Source organism: Thermobia domestica, chromosome 9 (assembly GCF_964235325.1).
Source record: "Thermobia domestica chromosome 9, izTheDome1.hap1.1, whole genome shotgun sequence".
Lineage (NCBI taxonomy): Eukaryota > Metazoa > Arthropoda > Insecta > Zygentoma > Lepismatidae > Thermobia > Thermobia domestica.
In genome coordinates this window covers 197,618,712-197,642,317 of record NC_137462.1, presented here as the reverse complement: position 1 = coordinate 197,642,317, position 23,606 = coordinate 197,618,712, and the positions used below count along the sequence as shown (strand labels likewise).

The 23,606-nt window shown below is 33.0% G+C and overlaps 1 protein-coding gene across 3 annotated transcripts in view; it reads left to right on the top strand.

Moving 5' to 3' along the window:
* Window positions 1-9,290, top strand: part of LOC145660528 (uncharacterized) — a 176,236-nt gene extending 166,946 nt beyond the window's left edge. For all 3 annotated transcript variants that reach the window (XM_081725707.1, XM_081725709.1, XM_081725708.1), the window contains exon 2: window positions 5,642-9,290. In XM_081725707.1, the coding sequence (XP_081581833.1) occupies window positions 5,642-7,080 (1,439 nt within the window). In that variant the 3' untranslated portion in view covers window positions 7,081-9,290. The remainder of the gene's footprint in view (window positions 1-5,641) is intronic.
* The last annotated feature ends 14,316 nt before the right edge of the window (window positions 9,291-23,606 follow it).

Sequence of the window (23,606 nt, the reverse complement as noted above, 5' to 3'; positions counted from 1 at the left end):
AAGATTAACATGTACGTACTGTATTAACATAGAAATAGAACAGTTTATAAAATAGAAGTTGAGTTGATGAACTACCGACTTTTCTCTTAAGTTTGAAAGACCGATTACTTTGACATTCCATATATTTTATCGGTTTTATCGTTACGTTAAATATAGTAAACTATTGTTCAGTTAAAATTACAAATAATGTACTTTATAAGACGTGTAGAAAATTGGTTGTTTACAGCGTTTGTAATGAATATACGTGCTACTGCGTTGTTCAGTATTTTATGTACAGTAAAAGTATGCCTTTTTGTTTTCCTGTTTTAAAAAAATAAAAAGTAATTTGTTTTACTCTTGTTTTGAAAACCAGAAAGAAGATCGATGGCTTTTGGCGAGGAAGTCATACGGTGAAATAATTTCCAACTTTTATATAGTCTACCGGCTGAAAATTGAGTGAAATGGACCCACATGCCCACTGGCGCGTTTATTCCTTTCGTATCCATGCAATCTCTGTCTTCCTCAAGTGTTGTTTGCTGTCTTGCTCTGTCCATCCCGCTGCTCCGCTGCCGTGACTTGCTTGGGTTGGGTTTTGTTAGGTCGGTTACGTGCTTGGCAGCACGCCATGACAGCCGGCAAGAAGTTTACCCCTTCTTTCCCCCTCTCAGCCATTGTCTCTCCCTCGCGTCTTCATCCGTTAGAGTATGATCTGATTCTTTTCTTCTCTGAAGGTTTCTTGTTTTTGAAGGTATTTGTTACAAACATGTGTATTTATTTGCTCTTACACCAAAAGACGAGAACGTCTTTATAGACATTTAGTCATTAGTAGCTAATATTTTTCTATATATCGTTTGTTGATTGGTATATTTTCTGTTATTTGTTTATAACATTTCTTTTGTTTAATAAAATTGTTTTAATATAATGTCCAAGTAATAATATCCAAGTAATATTTGTAAGTGCACTTGTGTCACTTTAGCCTCGGAAACGTCAGAGAACTAAGCACTACTTTTATTTACTTTAGGTATATCATGATTTGTCGCCTTTGTATTAACGAAATTTTTTGTTAGGTTAGTACAAGTGGTGTCTAATAAGGAATTATTTGCGCGTTTAGGAATCTATAACTTCATCTATACATTTAACTTATTAAGTGGGTTTAAAATATTGGGTAACACACGATTACAAGAAATGCAGTTTTTTTTTTTTACAATCAAAAAAAAAAAAAAAAAGAAGCAATTGAAAAGTATACCGGTATTTATTATTGAACTTTGCTTTCTCTATGCTGCGATTATTTTACTTATCAGTGGCAGTATTTTTCGGGTTTTTTCTTTCTTTTCTTCTCCTTCGGATGCACTCTAATACTGTTGAAGTTTCGTGTATTGTTTATATAAGTATTTTGTATATTTTATTATTACAATACCTCACGTCATTCATTTAGATACACCTTAAATATTTTCCTATATCAGATGTTCAAAAAAAAAAAAAAAATGGCGTCCACGGACTACAGAGCACTATCCTACAAGACTAAATAAAACTAAAGAAAAAAATGTGAAATTATATACCTTGAAGTCCTCGTCTGGAGACTGAATTGCACTATGTGGGAACATCGTAGGTAAAGAGCCACAGAGAAGATTTACTAATCTATCAAATACAATAGTTACATCGATTCTTGCCAGATGGAAGTTAAAGTTGATATACCTTGACACTAGCACTGCTTATTAGCATGACAATCGATGTAGCTGCTTGATGGATTCGTAGAGTACGCTAATGGTTCCAAGTTAATCTGCGACGTTGCCACATAGTGAAATTTTGATTTACAAAAGTGTACGAATGATACAACGAATAAAATAAATCTTGTTGCATTGTGTACTTTGTTCAGAATTTTCTATCATAATTTATAATGAAACTTAAATCTAACCGAATACCAAACACCCGTGCTATGGTTTTGGCAATATATCATTGTCTCCATCACATGCATTATTTGTCTGATGAAAGCAATTATATACTTTCGAAAACTGTGACAGATTATTATTATTAATAAAAAGAGTTTGCTGTGGTCAGACTGTAGACTTTTATCATATCCTACCTATCAGCCCTACACACTTCTTTACTGGATTAACTATCACATTTACAAAGATCTGTCGTGGTGTTCTACACCTCTTGTCAACATCGACGCTATGTGAGACGTGTATTGAAAGCTCAAGCGAAAGTTCTGGAGGAACTTTCCTGATTGTGAAAGTTCGAACAGTTAAGCAATAAAGAAGCTCGTGTATACAAAGGAAATATTTGTTGTTCCATTATATATTTTATTACGGTTCTTTTCCGTAACGAATTCGATTTTTTTTAGTGATTTCTGTAAAATTGTAAGAGGGATGGAGATATGAAGAAATTAATTACTGATAACAAACCTCACGTGATTACCAAGTTCCTATCGTTCTCACGCATTTGAGGCATACAATCTAGATGTTTGCATCATGTTTTCCTGTAGGTTGAGAAGGATGATGCACAGCAGCTAAAATAATTTTGACTTTGTTATTTCGGAAAGTCAGTCAGTAACACACATTATCTGCGACACAGATCTTACAACACCAGGACAAGATATTACATGACAGGAAGAATGATTTGACTTAGAGATATGAATCAAATTGGTTGATTACGTAACATAATTGCTTAAACCTTTATGCGTTTTGCGTGGTCACATATTTTGTATATTTACAATAGTAAAAAGTACAGTTTACTACTGCCACGTACGTAATTTCTTTCCAATTTAAAATAATCCTTCGTCGTGTGTAGTTTTTAGTGTTAGGACATTGCAGCACAGCTACTAGAATATGCAACTTAATTGCGTATTCTTTTGCTTATTAGGATGCTTAATTGTTCATTATTTTTTCTTACGAGTTTTGCTACCATTTTGAGTATGTATCAAACGAGCCAAAAGTAAATTGATATCAATTATTAAGTTAAATAAATTCAGTGATTGGTTCAAGGTAGGTCACTAATCGCATCTGATATCATCGGGTTGTAGATAAACTGACGCGGACATTGTTCTACACAAGTTGAGCATACAACATTAAAACAAGCTAATGAAGCAAACCGCTAGTAATTATGAAGACAGCAAAAATCCATTTACCAAACAACAAATCGTAATGGTGCAATCAGATCTAATTTTTATTTCGTTTTCATTTCTTTTGATACTTTATTGTAAGCTTTCTTGTATTATGTTTGGCTCTAAATTTTCTTGCATCAGAGCAAATCTGAGTTAAAATTTAGTTTGAATCGATGCTGTCACATTCCAAAGTATGAATAGCAGATTTGATTTACACGTTAGAATTAAAAAGAAGAGAATCAATTGTAAAGCACGAAAATAAATAAACAATAATGCAAGGAGCAAAAATGTCAACTTTCAATGGGTTCTCGATTTTTGAAATTTCGATAGGAGCTAGCAGGGACATATTAGAAAAAAAAAAAAAAAAAGGATTGAAAATACTTGTTCCAATACCTCAAATAGATATTAAGCTGCAGTTTCTCTCTTTCTTTCTATTTCTAATTAACAGTTTTTGTTTTGTTTACTTAAATTAAATCAAATTGGGAAATAAATTATATGACATTTAGATTTTTAAAAACATTAAAAATCATACGTTTACTCGTAGTTACACAATAGACTTGATACTACATAGGTATTAAAACACTGTACGTATCTGGTTTCCTCATTGAAGTTCTATGGTTTGCGGCAACCTTTATCAAAGCACACTGCACAGTTTCAGTAACTGGATTTTCTATAGAGCGTCCAGAGCAAAAGAGGTTGTGTGAGTTGGGTTGGGGGAGATGGCTCAGAAGTGGCAGGAAGACCTGCTTGGTTCTTGGATATATGCCAGAGTGTACAGCTGTGTCCGCCATTACGTACTTGTGCTTCTTCCTTTCATCGCATCCTCCAAGCACGTGGAACAAAAGAGATTGTGAAAGACGAGGGAAGGTAAATGAAGTGCTCTAATTGGCTCCTGAAACTTTGAGGAGAGCTCTTCATGATGAAATGTGTTGAAATAAGCAATATGTATGTGAGTTATTAATGTTCAAAAGGTAGTTAGGCAAAGTTGAGATACTGGACGTTTTGCTGTCGGGGGAGATGTGGTGACATATCTTTCTTTTGTATTATTTATTTATTTCAAAATGATTGTTAATTTTATTCATATAAAGTAAGTTGAATACTGTTATACATTTTTGTAGAGTAATTATCTAAGGAATTGAATAGCCAGAAACTTCGCAATGGAGTTTTTTTTTATTGCCAAAGGGGCGTATCTCAATTTTCAACTTTTCCAGAAGACAAGTTTAAAGATGTTATCATAAGTTTATTTTACCGTGTTCTGTCAAAATTTAATTTGATCTCGTAAGGTATACTCATGTCCAAAATTATTGTAGCATGTCTATAAATATGTTGTAGGAATATAATTTGATAACGAATTTACCCGGTATTTCTGATAATGTTAGTATGTGTATAACCGGCAAAGACATGTATATGACAAATTTCCTGTCAAGAGAGCAGTAAGTAAGAACAATAAAACGAGAATAAAACTTCCTTGTCCTTTTAGCAAACATTTTGTTTTACTCATTGTAATTTTCATATTTATAATTCTTTTCCTATGAAAATTACCACAAATATACATTTCCCAATTATGCACATAGTATCAGTATTAAAAGTACCCTGCAAATCATTATCAAATTATATTCTTACAAGAAGACAGATATAGATATGCGACAATCATTTTGGACATGAGTGTACATACCTGACACGAAGGATATCAAACTAAATTTTAAAAGAAGACGATAGAATAAATAATTAGAAAGGTTTAAACTTGTCTCCCGGAAAAAGGTAAGAAAATGAGATACGCCCTTTTGTCTCGAGAGGGACGATATGTATGGTGAGCATACAGTTTTGCTGCCAAATGTACCTATACTACTGAAGACTGTTACATAAACAGTAGCGCTTCTTGAGAAAAATCACATTGGTAAAAATATAAATTTTATCGTTATAAACTTGTAGTGATAAAATTTAAAATTTACCGATGAGAATTTACCGTCAAGAACCAATGGTGCTTAGAAGTTTATTGACCAAGGTTTTTTTAAAGTACTAAAACCCGATGATGGTTCTAGCACTTTATATTCATATTCATAGCTTGCTGTCAGGCCCGTAGTCAGAAATTTAATTTCAGAGAGAGTCCGACTGTTGCAATATCAAAATGTTAATATAAGAATTGCTATTTAATCTTTAGTAGATTCTATATTTTTCCCTTTTACCTTAATTTTGGGGAGGGCTCTGGACCTCATGGACCTCCTCATTGGCTACATCTCTGCTTACTGTCAAATGTGAGATCAAGTAAGCTGAATTTCAGTGGCTCAAAAAGATGACATTGATTGTTTCCAACTTAAGTTCTGCGCACAATATCTTCTTACGGCAGTATTTTCATCGTCTATCATAGATTTATTATACGTGTGGACTATTATTTTTCTCGTATGGACTATAAAGTCAGTTTTGAATGCCTTTACCGAAATAGTATTTTCATAATAAATCTGTTCCATGTATTTCATTGAAGTTTAGTGTACAAAATTTGTATTAGTTTATTTTTATTTCTGTGTACTTATACAAATTTTCTTTCTTTTATCGTTTCAGGTTGCCGGGATACTTCACAACCCGAATCCAAAAGTTGTACCAAATCGGTGGCGGCGAGTTCTTCTACGTCATCAGTGACGTCGGCCTCGTCAGCAATGAAAGTCAGTACAGGGTCCAGTAGTGGAGGTGGCGACCTGTTTGGTTGCAGCAGAAATTACAGCCCTACCTTCAGCAGATCCCGCCCTACGCTCATCAGCGCTAAGTATAGATTAAAGGAAGAGCGGAGGAAAGTTTTGAAAATCTCCATCAATAAACTGAAAAAGATTGAAGACGCCGAAAGTTCTCTGCGGCGGTCAGTGCTGATTAACAACACCATGAAACGACTCCAAAAAGAAGCCAGGGAGGAAAAACTTCAAAAGCAAGGATACCAACCCCGAAATTTTCCCTCCAGTTTTACCGGTTCTGCTTATTCTAAATCTTTTACGAAAGACATCACAAACGAAAATACCTCTTTAACCAACAATACATCGTCTACGGGATCAATTACGGACGTTGGCACGAAATCATCCTGTGCCAATCCACTTACAACTACTAATCCCCTTCTTTCACCTTCGACAGTGTCAACGACTGCTTCAGCCATATCCACATCGTCAACTTTGCAGTCATCAGTCACTACGGGACTTACATCCTGCTCCGATTCAACAATCACGAGATTAGATTGTGTGTGTGACGAGTCCATGGAACTTGTAGATGTTACGGGATTGTGTGACGAAGACAGTTCTTGTACTGCCGCTTCTGCATGTGTTACGTCGACAAGTTCAAGTGAGCCTACCTCAAGAAAACGTCCGTATGACGAGTGTGAGGACTGTGATGTTCAAGATGTCTTAAGCCAGTTTTATATGCCGCCCACACCACGCATGCTCACCTCTATCGATGAGGACGATCAAGTAGATGATCAGGTATCATCGTCGTCAGGTGGTGTTGGTAGTGACAAAAAGCGACCGAGACTTGATTGCACAGAAGTTGTGAGTGAGTCATTGTTGGTGGAAGACAAGTGTGATGGTTCTACAAACATTACCAAAGCATCATCATCTTTATCAACGCCGTCATCAGAGTCATCACCATCATCGCCGGTTGTAAGTTGTTCAGCGTCAATTTCAGCGGACACCTTAACAGATGTGAGTCAGTGTATTAACAGTTTACCCAGTGACACTGTGTTGGATGATAGGTTACGTGGCGCCGAACGTGAACTGGAAGAAGTGACGCAACAACAATCTGTCATTGTTGCTGAACACCAACAAACGAGACTGGATGCTTCAAGCAGGGATCCAGAAGAAAATCAACAGCAGTCCAGGTTCAATGCCGACAGAAAGACAAACAGTGGGAATAGTGGTTTGTTGGACACAGATCAACACCAGTTTTCTTGCGGCCATGCTTCCATTTTCGGAGAATTACAGTCAGTCGTGTTCCACAGTCTCATTGCGTCGTTGGAATCCTAGCATCCAGTGCCGTGACGTGCAGCGTGTTTGAATGGTGCCCAATAAACAATTCTTGTGAACGAATGAATGTACGTGTATGTGTTCATATGTATGAATGTATGTGATAGTGAGCGAATGAAATTTATATGTATGTATCAGTTGTTTCGAGTTATAGACATTGAAAATGTTAAGCAGGCTAGTGATGAAGATTTTAAAAGAACACACAAATTCATTACATATTTAATTATAATAATAATAATAATAATAATAATAATAATGATAGTAGCAATTGTTAGCAAGTGTAATTGAGTTTCCAGCAATAGATGATATTTGTATAGATTCTTGTAGATTATATAATATTACTACATAGGTTTATTCTGACAACAGATAATGTGATTTTTGCTTGTAATGGGAGGTGTATAAGCTATGTTTATGAAAGTGTTGAATGAATGAATGGCTAAAAGCGTGTCTTTTTTCCAGAACAATGAGGTTTGTTTTTACAATGAATTGTTAAACGCCTAGCGGCAATAACATACAATGAGCGTGTAAAAAGAAAGAAAGAAAAAAAGCATGGTTACTACGTATAAAAGCGCTGGTAAAGGATTGTGTGTAATATTTTAGTATTTTGTTGTGTGTGAGTGCGTTGTCGTACAAAAGTGCTCATATTTTGAAGCTTTATTCTGTTTTTTTCGTGTTAATTCATCATCACCTCAATATACGTTATCCCCTTCATCATCTCATTACATCATAACCATCACATATTTTCCTTAAAAATAGTATATATAATTATGTGCCATAACAATACTATTCCGTTGTTATGTTTTTAAACGAAAGAGAGCATATACACTTTGGTTTTCTGATATCTAATACGATAACAAAATACTAAAAAAAAAACTTCAGTACCTTCTTGAAATTCTAAATTCATTGTTCGACAAAATAAAATGAATTTTTATATACATGTATACATGTATATGTATATATACTTAAAATTTATACTGGTGTGTGGGAGGGATTTTTTTCTTTTTCAGTAAACGTTTATAAACTAAATGTGCCATTAGATTACGTCAATCATAAAACTGGTAAAATAAATGCTAATTATCGAAAAGTATTTTAAAAAAACAAATCCAATTCAAATCAGAATGTTTGCAGAAAGACAGTTTGGCTGTTTTTTTCTTTTCTTGCTTTTTTTTTTATGCAGAACAATACCTTCTTATTCATCTTTATTCTATTCACAATTATTGAATATGTTTTCTTTGTTTATAATAATATTGTTCTTACTGGATACATTTAATTACTTTTTTAGACGGAACATAATTTTTAGCATCCTGTATTACACTGCCGATAACTAGCAAATATCTGTTACAAAATTATTCTCGTTAATTAATTGGGATGAAGGAAACAATTGTTAGTTGCTAGTTTTTTTTACTGTTATTATCAATAAAAGTTAATGCAAGCAAAGATAGGATAATGTACTACACAGAGATAAATAAAAGTTAACTTTTAATTGTGCATCATGTTGTTTTGAATCAGTAATCCGTAGATATCATAAAACCCATTCAGCATTATACTTCAGATACCTTAGAGGTTGACACTGAGACTTAAAAAAAAAAAAAAAAAAAAAAAAAAAAAAAATTAAATTAAATTAAAAAAAAAAAAACTTCTCCAAGAACGAAAAGATTATACAAATTTATGTAATATATTGTAAAACAGAAACTAAACCAGATTCACATTTCTGATAAGATTACATAATTTCCTGTCTTTTCAGATAGGTTATCCTTTCGTTCCAAGTTAATTTTCGTACTCTCATTTTTTTTTTTTTTTTTTTTAAACGAACGTGAATGTCTTCCACAGTCTTTTAATTCTTAGTACGTTGTACTTAACTCTCGTCGTATGTCATTGTTTGTATTTGATTTTTGCTCTTAGCTTTTGTATTGATTCTGTATTCACATTGGTTGATAAGTTGAAAATATTAGTGAAATCGAGTATCACTGAAATATACCACATAAATCAGGAAACTGAAACAAGCCAATCTGTCTTTCTTGATTAGTGTAAAAAATAAATAAATAATTAAAATAAAAAATAAAGAAGAGTGAAAATAAGGCTTTTTAATTCCTATTTCTCCTGATGTAAAAAAAAAAAAAACTAAATTGTTTTTGTTTAGAGTACTGTACTGTAGTTATTACACGTGTATTTAAATGTGATGCGTACGTACTGAAAAAAAAACAAACAAACTAACAAACAAACAAACAAACGAAAAAGACGTACGTGCTATATAATCTGTGATATTCAATCCCATAGTCCCTTCCTGTTCCCAGTTTTGCAGCTTTATTATATTTACCTTGAACTAAGCTTGAATAAATAATAGTACAGCAGCTAGCTAGAAAGTACCTTTAATTGTTCGCCTGTCATTCATTAACAAAAAGAATATATATATACATATATATATATATTGATGTTTAGGTTTTTAGAAGAGTACATGGTATATACTAACGCTGGCATTTTTTTTTTTTCATTTCAAAGACAGAAGAAGATAAAAAAAAACTTGCTTCACAAGGAAGAAATTTTACGATTTGCAGAAAAAAAAGTTTTTTAAAAAAGTTTTGTATACCTTTGGCAGTAATTTGGAAATTAGTATATTATTTTAATGGTAACCAAAGCAAAAATGAAATTTCGTCAAATTGTTAGTTTTAGAAAAAAAAAAAAAGTCTTCTGTCATTGAAGTTGAGTCACCATGTTCTCAGTGATTAGTGCTGCTAGATTTAAAAAAATTTTAACAACAATTATGGCTGCAGTGTATTCTTTGTATTACGAAAGAAAAGTAAAAGAAAGCCTTATACAAAAGATCTGTGTATTGAATAAATTTGATAAATTCTTTGACTTGCACCCTTCCGTGGCTTCATGTTGTCTACTGCAAATCTTTATATAAAAGCTCTCTATATTAAAAACAAGCTATAATATATACATATATATATATATATATATATATATATAGTGTTCATATTTCATCATATAAAGAATAAGTAAAAAAATTCTCACTTTATGTCATGACATGTATATTTGTATATGTACACTTCCTCTGAAACAATCACAATTATTGAATTTCTCTGACCTCACCCCACCTTTTTTTTTTTTAATATCATGGTAACGACTTGGCTTGTAAATTAAGGACAATGGTTTTTATGTTTTGTTTTGCCCAACTGATACCATGGTAGTTTTTCACTAATCCAATTAGTTATCAATCATGGATCTGTTGGCAATTTGTAGTATATATATAAAGTATATAATATTCATATATATATATATTTCATTTTTAACTATGGTTTACATACATAATTATTGCAAAAAAATATGAATGTTATTTTTATGAAGGAAGATTTGAAAAGTAATAAAAAAAATATCATACTTTAAAAAATCAATTAAAAAACCTAATTTGTGTACGGTATAGTTTGTATATTGTTACTTCAGTAGTTGAAAACTGTATTTTTATTTTCTGGGCAACGTGGTATGAAGGGTTGTGAAGTTTGTATTTATTTCGATTATTTATGGGCAGGGGAAAAATAGTGCTCACACAATATCACTGTATTTTCTAACTTCAGCCGAATTTATCTTTTTATGAAAGTTTTATGGGTTGGCTGCCAAGATAAGTCAAAAAGTCTATAAATTAATGATTTAAAAAAAATGTTAGTAAGAAAATGTGCAATACTGTATTCCTGGAAAAAATGCCATACATTATATATATAATATATATATAAAGATAAAGAAATATATTGAAAATAATTTTGTATTGTAAGTAAATTGTCAGAAGACGTTAAAGATTGTGTATATAGGTGAATAAATATATATATATTTATATTAAGAAAAATATAAGATTTTTTGTTTCCCCTCCCAGAAAGCCAATCAGTTTCTCAAGCTATGCACATATTGCTTTTTTTGTTTTATATATATATATATATATTTATAAATAATAAACCAATTATTATTGTCATACCAATCAGGTAATAGTAACTAATTACCAATGCTTTATATAATATTGTTGTGTGTGTTAGAAATAAAAAGATATATATATATATATATTCGCTACCAAATTAATATGGTTACCGTTAATTATATATAAATAAATAAATAAATAAATGAACATCAAACGAAGTACCTGAATACTATATTTCCCCAGCACTTTCTTTTGTTCTTCCTCTTGTACTAATAATATAGAAAAAAGTTGTATTGCAGTTGAACAAAATAGCGAAATTGGATAAGTACGTAGGAATAAAGATTCACAGAAACGAAATATTGTATTTTGGCCTTTTTTAAAAAATAAAATAAAATAATTTGGCAACAGTGGAGAGAGAGATAGAGACAATTTCATATAATGTTGCTATCATTAGAAAAATGCTGTATTAATAGTAATAATGAGAAATTCTTAGAAAGTCAACTATGTGGTTCAGCATAACACTGCCAAGGTGGTATGAGAAACACAGAGTGCCAGTAATAATACTTGAAAAGAATAGTTACATGGATGTCAATAAAGCTTAACGTTGGTATGACATGACATTAAACTTTATTGATATATATTTTTAAATGTATCCACTACGAGTTTCTAAGACTTAGCGAATTCACTTATTTCATAATTTTCGTTCTGCGGTTTAAACTAAATGAATTCATATGAAAATTTGTACGTAATTTGTTGTGTTTTTTGAGTCAATGAATCAAAAATGATAGCACTTTGAATTAAATACGCAATAGCATGTGTTGCTTTCTTTCTTTTTTAAAATATATTTTTTAGCTAATTTGCTTGATAGTACTTAAAAAAAAACTTTCTGTACAAAATTTATTGGTGTAAATATTACTATACAGAAGCAACGATAAAAATTTACAGTCATGTCAGCATCAGGGACCAGAATGAACGAGAAGAAAGTATTTATATTTATTTTAAAGAAAAAGTTTCAAAAGATTTTTCAGACAATTCTAATGATAGCAAACATAAACAAAAGAGAAAAATTTTGAATAAAAAAAAATCCCACTTGTCAAACCACTATATAAAAACTATTAATTTTGTTCTTGACGAATGTTGTATGTATATGTATATAATATAGAAAACGAAAGAGTATAAAACTCCGATTGAACCTTTTTTTTGTTTGTTTGTTTTTGTTGAACAGTTGAAAGGGAAAAAAATGTACAATAAAATGATTATGATGATAACTATTTTTGTGAGTTGTTATTAGTCAATGATGATAATCCACTATGTTGCCAAATTTTAAGGAAAGGAAAAATAGTTTTTAAAAAAAAACGTTGACGAAGAAGAGTATTAAGTGATTAATGTAATTATTAGGTCAGGGATCTCCTGCCAATCAAGTAATCCTTTTTTTTGTGTGTGTCACGATAGAGGCAGCAACTACATGGAACTATATATATAGAGAAGTAAGGAATTGTGTATATATTATATAATAGCCTTAAGAAAAAAGAGAATTGTTAATACTAAAAAGGCAAAAGAGGTACCGATATATATATCTTTGATCCTCTGCGTCTTGCCAACTGTATAAATGCTTTTTGTGTATTTTCTGCTACTTGGCTGTATATCAGGTGATATGAAATAATAAAAAATAAATGATCTCTGCAAAATAAATTAAAATTAAACTTTTCATTTGTTTGCACTCACCCTTAATTTGGATAAATATAGGGTTATCTATGCAGTATTCGAAGAATAGTGCTGTACGAAACAATGACATACTGTCAATTACTTAATAATACAATAGGATGTTTATTAAATACTAATATTAAAAGGCTAATACTGACCTGAAATATTCGATTAAAAAACAGTTTCAGCGATGAATTTTTGCCATCTTCAGTGCTTTCTCTAAAATTAAAAATTAACGCTGTTTTTGTCAACTTTTGCTCTTTGAAAAAAATGTGATTTGATAAAGAATTTTTCCATAAAAATTTAAGATTTTTAGTGCACAGATGAATAATTTGTTCACCTTGTTTATTTTGAAGTTATTGCTTGTAATGGAAAGATAACTTAGGCTCTAAAACAATTTGATCAAAGGGAAAGAGTGGAAAAAAATGTAATAGTTCTTCAGACAAAATTGATATTTTATTGAAAGAAAAAAAGGACCGAAAATGGTGCTATATATTGATCGCTGAAAGAGTTTTTTTTTTTTTTTTTTTAATGCTTCAGTTGAGTGACAGATTATCATTATTATGGCATACTATCACGTGGTCAAATTCACATTTAACATTCTCATCGTACAACATAATAAAACATTACTTATATTATCCCTGTGTAAATTTGCTTCTGCATTCTTTCATAAAATCACACACTTCGAGTACTGAATCTTCTTTTATTTCTCTTTGTTTTTGATTATGACTGTGTGTCCTAACAATTCCCTCAGATAATATTTGAAGTTAGTATGCCTTTGACTGCAAACTATGATTTGAAACTATAAATAAATGGTAACCTATATAAAATGATACTACAAAAATACAATATGGGCTTACGATAAATGATATGAAGTACAAACCCTTAACGTCTCATGGTTATGCCATGCCCTATAAAGTGCAAGAAACTGTTGGTAGTTCAGAGTGAATGATTATGGAATGAACAGGTGGGAGGAAACGGGAAAACTCTGAGAAAATCCACAGACATATTGGCGTCCAGACTCATATCGTCTCGAGACGGAAGTAAGCCTCACCAGAAACACTCCAACGAATTTTTGAAACCAAAAATCTTCAGCTCATAATGATTTAAAAAATAATAAAGGGTTGAGTAATCAGACATGCTTCTGAACAACATTAACGGTGTAAATAAATTGAACATTTTAAGAAGTTTGGCTCGATTTATGTTTTACTAAATCAAGATTTTCGAAAGTTTGAAAACAGACTGAATGTGGCTAATCACATTTGACAAAACATTACATAAATCAACCTCTTCATTAGGTATCTTGGATTTTTATATTTCTGTACTGTACTTCAGTGGTGTATTCTGAAAATCTGAACGCATTTACCGCAGCTTATATAGGTTAAAATGTTTACAATCCAACGGCATTTTTCGACAGATTACATATTATATTTTGATATTTTGCGACACATGCATAAATAATCATGTATTCTCTTTATTATAAGTTGTAAATTAGGCATCTTATTTGAAACTATCAAGGCAAAACTCAGAAAATAAATTCCAAAGGGATGTATATAATTTTTTTTTTTTTTTTAAATTTATTTTTGTAGAAAGTAACTTCAAACTGCCTTGGAATGCAGTTCTATACAATGTAAATTTGAGTTCGATTTTGTCTGGTTCCTCTCGCAACATCCCCCTGAGATAGACCTTGGATATTTTAAACTTTTTTTTTTTTTTTTTGGTTCCATGTTCTGAATAACATACTGGAATTAACGTTACATTTTGAAGAAGCGCGCTGACGCAGAAACACTTGAATTCTGCATTGAAATTTAAGCATACTGATCTACCACAATAGTGGTAGGAGATCTACCACAATAATGGATAATCAGCACAGTGCGTACAGTTAGTTCATCGTGTCCCATATCGAACGCACTACAGTGGTCAAATCTCACTTTAACTGCAGGTCTATAGCATAATATTGATATAGAACGTAAATACAAATCAATTAACCATTTGTTTCGTTTCACCTCATTGTACCTCATTTATTTTGGAGGGTAATGTTCAAAAAAGAAACCAAAGTAGTATGAAAACATCATATGGAAAACGTGAAATGTTGGAATTTAAGTATACTTTTTTTTTTTTTTTCATTTCCGAAAACAGATTACAGAAATTTAACTAGCGAATAATATGAAATTAACTAAATACAGTTATTTTTATTGTCGACGGAAACAATAGATTTACGCTTACAGTTTAAAATATTTTCCACACAACCACCGAAATCGCTTTCCCCCTTTTGGAAAAGTAGGTTCTCCCTCTGCAGTGCTGAGTAAGAAAGCTTGGAGGTTCTTGCGGATACTTAATAATCAACTTCCTTGCTATCGGGACGTGTTACATCTCTCCACCACTCTTCTGTGACTTGTAGCGTTGATACGTATAAGATGGTTGCTTGCCGTCCTGTAGCGATACACTTGAATGACAGCACTGGTGCTTTGTGTCTGACTGAAGCACAGAGGACATCATGAAAGAGAGATATTTTTAGGTTTGAGAGATTTCCATAATAAATTATGATTTATTTTTTGTTTACTTGCGGTAAATGCGGTAACAGAGAAATTGCCACTGAATACTTACTTTCCAATAAAATTAAATAATTAGTTGTGAAACAAGATTCGATATATCAATAGTTGTTATTATCAAGGCAAAAAGAAGAAATATGAGGATCATGTTTGATAAATTATTCTCCCCCAATAAGGTTAAAGTGTGAGAGAAAGAAAGGGGAACGAAAGAAATAAAAGAAAACACGCTGAAATAAAGTGTAATTATGGAACAACGAAAAATTAGTACTTATTTAATAAATTGTTCTCCAATAAGTAAAAGTAAGTACACATTTTCTAGTTGTTTCATCAGTGCACTTTGTTTCAGTGCTTTTTCTTTTCTTTCTTTTGTTCTCTTTCTCTCTCTTTTAAGAAATATGTGTTAAGTATTAACACTTGAACACATATACTGAAGGAAATGTTTAAGATTCGAAATTGTGCGTAAAAAATTATATTTCTGTGAGGTGAATGGAACAACCTAACCTTTACCGGTAACAACTAGAGCTCACAAGCTAAGCACTCAAACGAAAATGTCTGTAACTACTGTCAAGTATTCTAAACAGTAATGCCGTCTAAAATTCTTGATTAGTTTCTTCTGTTACATATAAAAGAGCCCATAGGATAAGTTAGTTTTGGATTAGGATTTATAAGTTGGTTTTGGTTAATTCAATAAAGAAAGACCAGATGAACTGGAAAGCATGATTCCTTAACTAGTATTGTTTTAAAAGCATTTTCTTTAATTTCAGCCAATTAATTATGGACTTCTCTATTTAATAAACCAAAACTAACCTATTCTAGCATAGTTCCGAGGAAAACTACAATACGAAGTAGCCCTGTTTGCTAATTACCCAGCAGCACACTTGTTAGTAAGAAAACATGCAAATGGTGTCCGGTATCTAAGCAGAAGGAATCCATATGCTGAGGTCGGCAAACTATGTAAGATCCTACCCGTGCCTTCCATGACGCAAACTGGAAACTTTTTCAACGACAAACTCTAGGAAAGCGGACAGGGAGAACTGATCATCAACATAGTTGACCAGGACAATGAATTTCTTTTAGTAATCCTCCGAGTCATGGTCTCTCTCCCTCTGGAAGTCTAAATGTGGCTGGGCAAAGCAATACACAGAATCACATGTAGGCAGAGAGTATGACTACATTAAGAATATCTGAAGTTAGAACTCAGTCATTATTTAAAACTGACCATTACCATGTATGATGCGAGATTTATCATCAGAAGCAAGTGTCTGTATCTATATACATGTAGTTATCAAGCAGAATTTAACTTATCTACTGAATACAGCCTGGGCGTTGAATTACCTTTAGTCTTACTATAAGTTGTATTCATCAGATGTAATTCGTGGATACTTTCCAGAAATTGACCATAGATGTTCAATAATGTTCAAGTCGGGGAATTGAGCAAGCCAGGGTAGATGTTCATTCTAATGTTCCTGAAACTACGACTGAAGTGGTCTTATAGTGCGTATTGACCCATTACCATCTTGGAAGACTGTGTCGTGCGAGGACACAGCATCTGCACTGTAGAATACCTTGTTACCAGTAGCGTCTTTGGCATGTTAAAATTGTGGGGAACGACTAGATGCCCGTAAATCCCGAAAATTTACATAAAAATAGTAAGTAAATGGGAAGGTACTTGTGCTTGAATTAAAAGACATACAGATCCAGCTTCTACCTCTATCAATACAATGTTTCATATATACACGTTATTTTTCATCATTAGTAGGTTTTTTACTATAATTTAAGTTTTCCGTACAGTACTATCTTTAAATAACTTCGTCTTGACGTAAGAATTACACCTTTAATACAGTCCATTGATTTATAATTTATCTACCTTCTTTGTTTTCCTTACATCATACCTCTACACATCATTCACAATACATGTCCTAATAATTGTGTTCTCTAACAATGTCCTAATATTTAAAAAATCCAATTATATTATTTTACCCCCATTATTCCCAAGGACCCTCATTATTTTATCGCTCCAAGTTTTTATGTCCTTTTCAACATACAAATTTCCTGTAACTCAAGAATTATTTTATCTTTTCGTAATTCCTACACCCGCTCTCTTTACAATTTAATACTCTAACCTGAGTCCTTGTAATTTCCAGGAACTCAAGAATTTTTTGGTCTTTTCGTAATTTCCACGCCCACTCTTTATAATTTAATACTCTAATCTAAGTTCTTGAGGCTCTTCATTCACCGACTCACATCGTATGCTTCTCATCACTACAGCCACAGTCATATTAAAAATCTTTAACGGTTTCTTTAGTTACTTTCTATTTATTGCCCACATTTTATATCTTCGTTAATGATATTACCTAGGTATGATATAGGTATGATGGTATATAAGTATTACCTAGGTATGATGATATTACCTAGGATATGATATACATAGGACAACGAGTGCAGTTGCCCTTGAATGAAGGAGAAACCAATAGTGGTGAGATAGGAAAAGGAGCCAGACAAGGATGAATGTCGCCCCAATTATTCAACATTTACAGTGAATATTTAATGAAGGAAGCATTAATGGAAATTGGAAATTTCAAGATCATTAACAAGATCGGTATGCAGATGATCCGTTTATTATAGCTAGAATCGAAGAAGGACTACAGCAGATGATTGACAAAACAATTGACACTGAAAAACTATATGGAGTGTAAATTAAAATCGAAAGTTATGACTATGAGAATATCCCGTGGAAACGCGCTCTTACAAGTCAGGGCAAAACAAAGAGAACTTGAAGAGCTTGATAATTTCAAGTATTTTGGAAGCATTTTGACGAAAGACGCTTATTGCACCAAAGAGATCAGATCAAGAATTTCCATAGCCAAAGAAGCATTCAAAAAGAAAGATAACTCTTACCTAGCAGGATTAATTTTGGATTAAGGAAGAAGTTAGTCAAGTGAAGTATGGTACTATATAGTTCAGACATGAACATTAAGGAAGTTAGGGAAGAAATATTTAGAGAGCTTCGAAATGTGATGTTGGAGGAAGATGGAGAAGATACAATGGACAGAGAGAGCAACAAACAAATATGTTTTAAAACGGATAGCCAGATGATACGAAGATGTTTTAGCCAGCATCCTTCGTTGGAAGGCCAACTGGATTGGACACATCTTGCAAAGAAATTGTCTTCTTCATACCTTTATAGACGGAAAGCGAGGAATAGGAAGAAGAAGAACACAACTAACTGATTGATGATTTGAAGAATAGAAGAAAATATTGGGAGTTAAAAGAGGAAGCTGAAGATCGAGAAGCGTGAAAGACACATTTCCAGGCCTAAACTTAAATAAATAAAGCCTCATTAGTTCTAGGATATGCCAAAAGTTAGAATACTTAGTAATAATAATAATAAAACTGGTTTAAAGCCGGAAGTAGAGAACTCAGTTTCTGAAAATTTACTTTTAAAGCTGAAAATAGCTCAAATGTAGCATGAGCAGTAATCAAATTGCAGCAAATTCAGGTACCAAAATTAAGATAGACTTACGCCGCCAAGTTTCCCGCAGTCATTTTGTCTCTACTACAACAATGGTGGTAAGTTTATGTAACTTGATAATTGTATCTTTACGTACATGACGACAGCATGTCAACGGGTCAGAAGTGCAAATTGCGCGCGAACTCTATGTTATGTGTGTTTATTATATTGGCTCAAAGCAAGTGAAACATGCCATTGTATCTGGAACCAAATTTTGTGAAGTCTATAAAGCTTATTTTGGAATGGTGTTGGTGATCTTGACAAACCATGAACACCACGTGTGTCTTGTGGTAGCTGCAGGTCGGCGCTAGAACATTGGTTGCGTGCGAGTAGAAAAAGCATGCCGTTTGCCATTCCTCGAGTTTGGAGAAAACGTACGAATCATCACAATGATGTTATTTTTACATGATCTACTTGTCAGACTTCAAGAAGGGCAAGAACAGACGACAGCTTCAATGCTCTGACATAGTGTCCTCCCGAGTACCTGTTCCGCACAGCGAGAATCTCCCTATTCCCTCATCTCCAATCTAAACGTTATTTTATGAAGGGAAAACTGATTCTGTCAGTTTTAACGAGTATTTGTTCAAGGAAAATGCTAGGAACCTCTTTTTCTGAACCAAAAAGAACTAGATAATCTTATTAGAGATCTACAATTACCGAAAAATAAATCTGAACTTGTAGCATCGCTACTGAAGGAATGGAACTTGTTATTACCTTTCCATAAAATATCTAACTACAGAAGCAGACACCAACGATTTTCAGCCTATTTTGCTCAGGAAGATTCACTGTGCTACTGTTCTTATATAAAACGGTCCTTTTGGTGCAATCGGCTTCAAATACGAACTTAAAGAATGGCGTCTGTTCATGGACAGTTCGAAAAGTAGCCTGAAAGCAGTTCTTTTGCATAATGGTAACCAATATCCTTCAATACCAGTCGCATACTCCACCCACCTGAAGGAATGTTATTCAAGTGTGAAGCTTACGTTGGAGAAAATCCAATATGAAAAACACCAATGGGAGTAATTGTTTTTCTTCTTGGGTTACGGATGGTTATACGAATTACCGGTACTCCTGCTTTTCTATGTCTTTGGGACAGGAGGGCAACTAGCCAGCATTATGAGAAAACCGTACGGCCTGAAAGAAAAGAACTAATTCCTGGGACATACAATGTGATAAATACAGCTTTAATGTCCAGAGAGAAGATTCTCCTTCCAAAAGCACACATTAAGTTGTGATTAGCAGAACACTGTAAAATCTTTGGATCGGAAATCAACTGCTCTTCAGTATATAATACAAATGTTTCCTGTTTTGTCAGATGCAAAAGTTCTGGATGGTATTTTCACAGAGCCACAAATTCGTTTGATGCTAAATATTGAGGAACTTAAAAAAAAAAAAAAAAGGTCTGAATTGAAAAGAAATGCTTGGGACACTTTTCACAATTTAGTGACGAGTTTTCTTGTGCACAACCAAAGTGAGGCATTTGATCAACAAACTGAAACACTCATTGATCGATATAGAGGACTGGTCTGTAGAATGTCTCTAAAATTATAAGTACTTCATTCACACCTGGACTTATTTGGCAGAACTTGAGAGAAATTAGCGAAGAACACGTCAAACGTTTTCATAAAGACATTCAAGTAACGGAAAGTAGATACCAGAGCAAATGAGGTTGTATATACAATGATAGGGGAATTAGTCCAGGATCAAGTGGGGACTAGTCCGGGATCAAGTGATTGTTTCCCGCAAAAGAAGAACCACTAACCTCCACTTTTGATTACGAAATCCGTGCACTCCATGAACACTATGTTCCATCTCATTTCATATCTATTCTGACATTAGGTATTAATCAAATAAAAGTGAAATATTCATATTCAGTACGATATTGAAATCGTATTCATGTATTGTTTTATGTATGGATTACTTAAGGAGCGAACTACTTATGCTTTGTTTGCAGTTAAATAGGTATTCAAATATGGTACACACATAAATTATAACTGCTTCAATATAGCATAACATACTTTTAATCATATGAACCGTTGATACTATGGCAAAACTAATGTGAAATTCGTGATCAACGGCTGCAAATCATTAAGAAAGCACTGAAAAATCAACTTAAGCAGAAACTTAAAAAAAAAAACAAAAAAAAAAAAAAATGAAGACCAGTGAATCTGAACAGAAAATATATTAGTACTTTTTCCTCCCATCAGATCAATCTGTTCCTTAATCGTTCTCTTCTTCACTAATCTTCCTTTTAGAAGGCATTTTTTTTTAAATCGAATATTTGTTCCAATTTCACCAATCTGTATAATTTGTTGTATTCTAGTTAACTTCTAATTGTGGTTTGTGTAAAACTTTCTTCTAAATCTTTAATTTTTAATTCCAAGTTTTCTTTAGTATCTTCATTGAAATTACTCAGTTAAAACAATAAAACCCTTCTTGTGTCCATTTCTCGTCAATATTCAGCGATTCTTCTCACCTAAACTTTGTCTCCTTCCACCATTCCTCTTCTCTGACGATCCCTTGCAACGAGTTCTATATGTCATCATCATCTCGTCATCGTCATCAAGTGTATCACTTACTCTCAATATACTTGAAGCATTGATAGTATTAAACACACTTACAATTCGCCTTCTATGAAAATCAGAGAATTCTCTCATTTTACACCATTAAAATCTGGTCTCTATTGCATACATGAATCCATACTGCACCATCTTGCGTAGTACTCACCACCAATCAACAAAATCCAGTCCCAGTGCACTAACCTTCAGTGATACAATTATAAATTTACAAAAATTATGTTGCAGTACATGGGTGCTTCCATTATTTTTATAAGTATCTATTATTTTTATTGTAACATTGTTGTTGTAAATGTTCTCTAATTAATTATCAATAAAAAGTAGTTCCAGCTTATTTTAAAAATTGGCCTTTTTCTTCTGTAATTTCCTCTGAAGTATTACTTATTCATATATATATATATAAGAATAAAACTAAATTAACAGAAACGATATTTCCTTAATTTTCGTAATACACAAATTTTAATGCATCATACGCATGACAATAGTACCAATAGCACATTCAGAACGTGATAATACACTGTAAATCTATATTTTGAAACCCATTAGAATTCTTGATAATGATCTAGTCCAGAATAACTTGGTATTGAAGAAGTACACGAAAGCTTCTTAATTTGATGAAAATGACCAGTTAGTGATTTTCAGAATTGTTGACAATAATCTAGTACAGAATTAAAAACTCGGATAATGAAAGAAGCGCATGGAAGCATCTCAATTTGAAGGAAGTAACCAATTAGTGATATCAGAATACTTGACGATGAACTACTCTAGAATAACTTCGGTACAGAAGATGACTTAATTTGAAGGAAGTGGCCTATTAATAATGATAGAATTTTTGACGACATCTAGTCCAAAATAAACTGGGTGTTGGAGAAGCGCATGAAATCTTCTCAATTTGATGAAACTGACCACCAGTTAGTGATGACTGATAACAGAATTATTGACGATTATCTAGTACAGAATAATTTCAGTAACTTTCTCAAGTTGAAGGAATTGACCAGTTAGTGATGGTAGAATAGTTACGAAAAACTAATAGAAAGCAGTCGTGTTGTGTGAAGTCTGATGCAGCTAAAAGTGAATCGATTTTAGAAAGGCGATCGATAAATTGTAGCAAGTTCCGATACACACTCCAGTTCTTCCAGCATAGTTATGTCACAAATACGATTTACTATTTACATGCTACAATGTGGATGCAATAGTGCGATCACATGCAGCACGACCGCCGCCCTGACTATGTATCACTGATTAAGCCACATCCGAAGCAGACCCCAGTGTACCTGACACCACCGTTGTTGCGGTGAATTAAGACATTGGCGGCATCGAAGGATCCACGAACACAACGTACTATGGCCACATGTTTTTGAGTGTCCCAATCAACCATTCACAATAAGTAACGTCTTAAAGTGGTCCATTAGACCAATGTTTGCCACTGAAAGCAATAGAAAACCAACTCATAAAGATGTATGAGCACCACCTGGCGGGAGATTACTGGGAATTTCTAGTCAGCATAGATGAGGTGCAGAAAGGTTCGAACAATTACGTACAGTAATGTCGATGTAAAAGTTTGAACAATTTCTTTCGTCAGTGCATCGAAAGTTATCCGAACGATTTGATGGTTGTAGCAGTAGTTTGTAACAGAGGAAAATTAAAGCTACGTTGAGTTCACAACAACGTAAAAAGCAATACTTTGTATTATCAGAAACCAGTTTTAACGAGTATTTAGAATAAGGGAATCTTCACACCATGTGGAACTAACACCAACCGTGTGGAACTGCATCAAAGCAAGGCTTTCAATCATACACCAAAATTATTTCGTGCTATTCCCTTCACCGACATGCCATTAGAAGTCTTGATGATGGCTCAATGAACTAAGGTGCTTTTGGACTTCTGAAACACTGCCTTTCTTCTGTCAGAGTGTGTAGAGTTTCCGGCTTCTGGAAATCGTATCAACAAAAGTGGGATGAAATATCCTTTGGTGAAATGCAAAGAAGTCTTCTCCAGCGGAAAATGCGGTGTTAAGAGTCTTCATCCCGGTGAAATTAAAATACCGCTAATTTTACAGTAATTATGTGATATCTTCAAATAGATAAAAGATAATTGAAATATGGAACAAGAGCGCCCTAGACAATATTATTTTGCGTGAGGTACCGTTATCACAAGTCACCTAGTGGCTTTCCGTTTTCAGCTGTTTAGAAACGCGAAAATAAATGCCGATTTTCTAAATGGCTGGAAATCGAAAGCAGATAAGTGAGTCGTGATAACGGTGTCTCATGTAATAT